The 5,000-nt window shown below is 48.1% G+C and overlaps 1 protein-coding gene across 1 annotated transcript; it reads left to right on the top strand.

Moving 5' to 3' along the window:
• Window positions 1-1,810: 1,810 nt before the first annotated feature.
• On the top strand, window positions 1,811-3,568 carry LOC138009673 (uncharacterized). The gene has a single exon (XM_068856716.1). The coding sequence runs from the start codon at window positions 1,811-1,813 to the stop codon at window positions 3,566-3,568; it is 1,758 nt and encodes a 585-aa protein (XP_068712817.1).
• Window positions 3,569-5,000: the final 1,432 nt, after the last annotated feature.

Raw genomic sequence — 5,000 nt, 5'->3', positions numbered from 1 at the left:
TGCCCAAGAACAAGGAGGGACATGGAGGGCTGTCTCATTTGCTTCTAGATGCTTGACTGACGTGGAGAGGCGTTACAGTCAGACGGAGAAGGAAGCATTGTCATTGGTTTGGGCCTGTGAGCGATTCAACGTGTATCTTTCCGGGAGAAGCTTTGAGCTGGAAACGGATCACAAACCCTTAGAACGAATCTATTCACGTACGTCAAAGCCTTGTGCGCGAATTGAGAGATGGGTGTTGCGGTTACAAGGGTACGACTTTAAAGTCGTGTACCGGCCTGGGAAGACAAACATTGCTGATGCATTATCTCGTTTGAATGCCGTGAAACAATTGGACCGTGGCGAGGAGTACGATTTCGTCAGAGCCGTTGTAGAGAGCTGCGTGCCTGTAGCATTATCACCGAAGGAGATTGAAGAGGCGTCTTACGGTGATGAGGAACTGTGTTTAGTGAAGAACTGTATAAAATCTGGGAACTGGGAACAGTGTACGTTTCCTTCATATGCACACGTCAAAGACGAATTATGCACCTATGGCGAGTTTTTGCTTCGTGGTACAAGGATAGTGGTGCCCAAGGTCTTGCGAGACAAGGTAGTCAGATTGGCACATGAGGGTCATCACGGGGTGGTGAAGACAAAGTATCGGCTTCGTAGTAAGGTGTGGTGGCCAGGAATGGACAAAGATGTAGAGAATTTGTGCAAGGTTTGCCATGGCTGTCAAGTTACTTCAAGTTGTGGCCCACCTGATCCGATGTCTCGTGTTTTGCCTCCAAGTGCCCCTTGGCAAGACTGCAGTGCAGAATTATTAGGACCCCTACCTACAGGAGAGAGTATTTTGGTGGTGGTTGATTATTACAGCAGATTTCTGGAAGTTGCTATTTTGAAGTCTACTACAAGCGTCCAGATCATAGAGGCAATCACTCCTATGTTTGCCAGATTTGATGTACCGTTTTCCCTGAGGACAGATAATGGTCCCCAGTTTGTGTCCGAAGAGTTTGAGTCATTTCTACAAGTACATGGAGTTGAGCATCGCAGGACGACACCACTGTGGCCTCAAGCAAATGGCGAGGTTGAACGCCAGAACCGTTCATTGCTCAAGTCTCTTCAGATTGCTAATTTAGAAGGGAAAAATTGGCGAACCGAGTTGGTCACTTGGCTGACGGCGTACCGATCCACTCCGCAAGCAACCACAGGTGTCACACCCTTCTACCTGATGTTTGGTCGGGAGATGAGGACGAAGTTACCGGAGTTAAGAAGAGAAGCCGTAGAAGTGCCGAGAGAAGAAGTTCGAGATCACGATCAGGAGACCATCAGGAGATGCTATCGGATGAATGAAGCCCGTTTTTCTTCGATTCATTTTTTTATCATGGCCATTTATTTATTTATTTCATTGTAAAGAGCTTTATGATTGCCTTAACTTTGCAGGTCTCCATTCGATGCGAGGAAGATGGTATTGCCTTGCAGAGAGGGAAGATATTTCTTTGCGTCTCTTCCTGAATCAAATGTAAGTTGCAGTATTTCTTATACTTTTATGTAGTCATGAGAGGAGATTTGTACCTGTGCATGGGCGGTGTAGTGTCGTGAGTAATTCTGCACGTGTGGAATGTATCGGAACCAATCGTGTTACATCTATTGTTCGCGCTATTTATATAAAGCAGCGGTAATGTATGCACGGAGTGTGTGAAAACCAACGGTCGATCTGTGTGTATTAAAGCGAGTGTTTTTGATGAACTGCGTCTCTACATTGGCGACGAGGATAACCAAAGAATTTCGTCGAGGATTTTGTCGAGGTTTTCGACAAGGCTTTCTCTTAGCGATGCCGGGAGGCGAGACAGAGGCAGGAAGCGGCGATTCGAGCGGTGCTTCGAGTGGTTCGGGTAGAACTTCGGTCGCTTTAGATGTCGGTTGTTTGGAACCATTTAACCCAAAAGGAGAGCCACATAGTTTAAGCCAACGGTGGAAGAGGTGGAAAAGAGCATTCAATCTGTACGTTACAGGGAAAGGGGTTTCAGATGACGGACAGAAGAGAGCTCTGTTTTTACATGTCGCGGGAATGGATGTTCAGGAAATTTACTTCACACTTGTTGCTGAGGCCGAGAGCGCTACTTTCGAGGCAACGGTTAAAGTCCTTGATGATTATTTTGTCCCAAAGGCGAACGTTCCTTTTGAGAGACATCTGTTTCAACAAATTGTGCAGGAAAGTGAAGAAACCGTTGATCAGTTCGTTTGTAGGCTTCGTCAACGAGCAATCAACTGTGAGTTTGGTGAAAGCGAGAACGACTACATCCGTGATCAGGTTATTGACAAGTGTTATTCCAGCAAGCTGCGTCGGAAGTTCCTGGAAAAGGAGGGAGCTCTAACGTTGGATGATTTGTTGAGGGTTGCGAGGTCGCAGGAAGCTGTTGATCGCCAGTTGAAACAGTACGGTACTGACCAAGTGAGTAATCAATTGACTGGCCAAGTGAATGCAGTTGGTGACAAGTCGGATGGAAATACGCGTTCTGAGAAAGAGAAGAAATGTTTTAGTTGCGATCAAGAAGGACATTTCAGTGGAGACAGGAAGTGTCCAGCGCGTGACCGGGCTTGCAGAATGTGCGGTATTATTGGCCATTTCAGAGTTAAATGTCCCCGAGCTCGTCAGCGTGGTGGTGGTGGCTCCGGATCCAGAGGGGATAAAGGTGGCAAAGGTGCTGGTGGTGGAAGAAGAAATACTGGGAGTAGACGAGGTGACGGTAGAGGAAGACGTAATCGTGGTCGTGGAGGTTCGCAGGAAACAAACCTTGTAGCTGACGGGAGTTACAGCGAAGGACCTACCGGACCGGTTCAGCAAAGTCCCGAGTTTGCATTTACTGTGGAGCAGTTAACTGGCCATGAGCGGAAAAGTAGTGATTTGATTACCTTGATAGTCGGAGGTGTAACTGTATCTGATGTCCTTATTGATTCTGGTGCTACTTGTAACGTGGTGGGACAACAGACCTGGGAGATGTTGAAACTGAAAGGAATAAACTGTGAGTCGCGCAAGTCTGCCAGAGAGCTTTTTGCTTACGGCGGTACGGAACCGTTACCGACTCTCGGAACTTTTACTGCGGATGTATCGCTGACTGGTAACAACAGTGGTTGTAGAGCAGATTTCGTGGTGGTTAAGGGCGACGGCCGAACGTTACTGGGTCGTGAGACCGCGGAAATTCTCAATCTTTTGTACGTTGGTCCCTTCCAAGCGAACAATGTTGACAGTAGAGGAGTTGAGAGTTGTATTCGGGAGAAATACAAGGCCTTGTTTACCGGTGTTGGTTTTTTAAAGGGATACGAGCTTAAACTCCATATCGATGAGTCTGTGAAGCCTGTCGCCCAGCCTGTGCGCAGAATACCGTTTGGATTACGTGAGAAGGTGGACAAGAAGCTCGATCAGCTTCTGGAGCTCGACATTATTGAGGAGGTACCAGATGGGCCTTCAGGATGGATCTCACCTTTGGTGGTTGTTCCTAAGGGCGATGGAGACATAAGGGTGTGCGTGGACATGCGGCGTGCAAACGAAGCAATCATCCGTGAAAGACACCCGATTCCAACGGTTTAAGGAGCTTTTGCACGATTCGAACGGGAGTACCGTGTTCAGCAAGATTGATCTCAAATGGGGTTTTCATCAGATTCTGCTCAGCGAGGACAGTCGGCACATCACTACTTTCGTCACACACCGAGGTCGATATCGTTACAAGCGGCTGATGTTCGCGGTGACGTCGGCACCGGAGAAATACCAGCAAATTGTCAGAGATGTGCTGAGGGGTTGTCCCGGAGTTGCGAACATTGCGCACGATTTAATTATTCATGGAAAGGGTGTAGAGGAACATGACCGGTGTCTTTTTGCTGTGTTGGATAGGCTGAGTGAAGTGGGGTTGACAGTGAACGGAGAGAAGTGCGAGTTTCGATTGTCAAGGCTCACGTTCTTCGGTCACGAACTGACCAGCGATGGCGTTAACCCAAGTGAAGAGAAGGTTGCTGCCATTAGAGATGCACGGCCTCCTAAGGACGCAAGTGAGGTACGATCGTTTATGGGTCTAGTTCAGTATTCGGCAAAGTTCATGCCAGATGTAGCATCCGTAGCCAAGCCCATTCAAGAGTTGACCAAGAAGGGCGTTACCTTCAAGTGGGGAGGCGAGCAACAGACAGCTTTTCAGGAGCTGAAGCGTCTTATCACTCGGGCCGACACATTGGGTTACCTCAGGGCTGACTGTAGGGCAAGAGTCGTTGCAGATGCGTCTCCAGTGGGTTTAGGTGCAGTTCTTGCCCAAGAACAAGGAGGGACATGGAGGGCTGTCTCATTTGCTTCTAGAAGCTTGACTGACGTGGAGAGGCGTTACAGTCAGACGGAGAAGGAAGCATTGTCATTGGTTTGGGCCTGTGAGCGATTCAACGTGTATCTTTCCGGGAGAAGCTTTGAGCTGGAAACGGATCACAAACCCTTAGAACGAATCTATTCACGTACGTCAAAGCCTTGTGCGCGAATTGAGAGATGGGTGTTGCGGTTACAAGGGTACGACTTTAAAGTCGTGTACCGGCCTGGGAAGACAAACATTGCTGATGCATTATCTCGTTTGAATGCCGTGAAACAATTGGACCGTGGCGAGGAGTACGATTTCGTCAGAGCCGTTGTAGAGAGCTGCGTGCCTGTAGCATTATCACCGAAGGAGATTGAAGAGGCGTCTTACGGTGATGAGGAACTGTGTTTAGTGAAGAACTGTATAAAATCTGGGAACTGGGAACAGTGTACGTTTCCTTCATATGCACACGTCAAAGACGAATTATGCACCTATGGCGAGTTTTTGCTTCGTGGTACAGGGATAGTGGTGCCCAAGGTCTTGCGAGACAAGGTAGTCAGATTGGCACATGAGGGTCATCACGGGGTGGTGAAGACAAAGTATCGGCTTCGTAGTAAGGTGTGGTGGCCAGGAATGGACAAAGATGTAGAGAATTTGTGCAAGGTTTGCCATGGCTGTCAAGTTACTTCAAGT

Source organism: Montipora foliosa, chromosome 7 (genome assembly GCF_036669935.1).
Source record: "Montipora foliosa isolate CH-2021 chromosome 7, ASM3666993v2, whole genome shotgun sequence".
Taxonomy (NCBI): Eukaryota; Metazoa; Cnidaria; class Anthozoa; order Scleractinia; family Acroporidae; genus Montipora; species Montipora foliosa.
The sequence above is the reverse complement of the archived record's forward strand: the minus strand, read 5'-3'. Positions and strand labels throughout refer to the sequence as shown.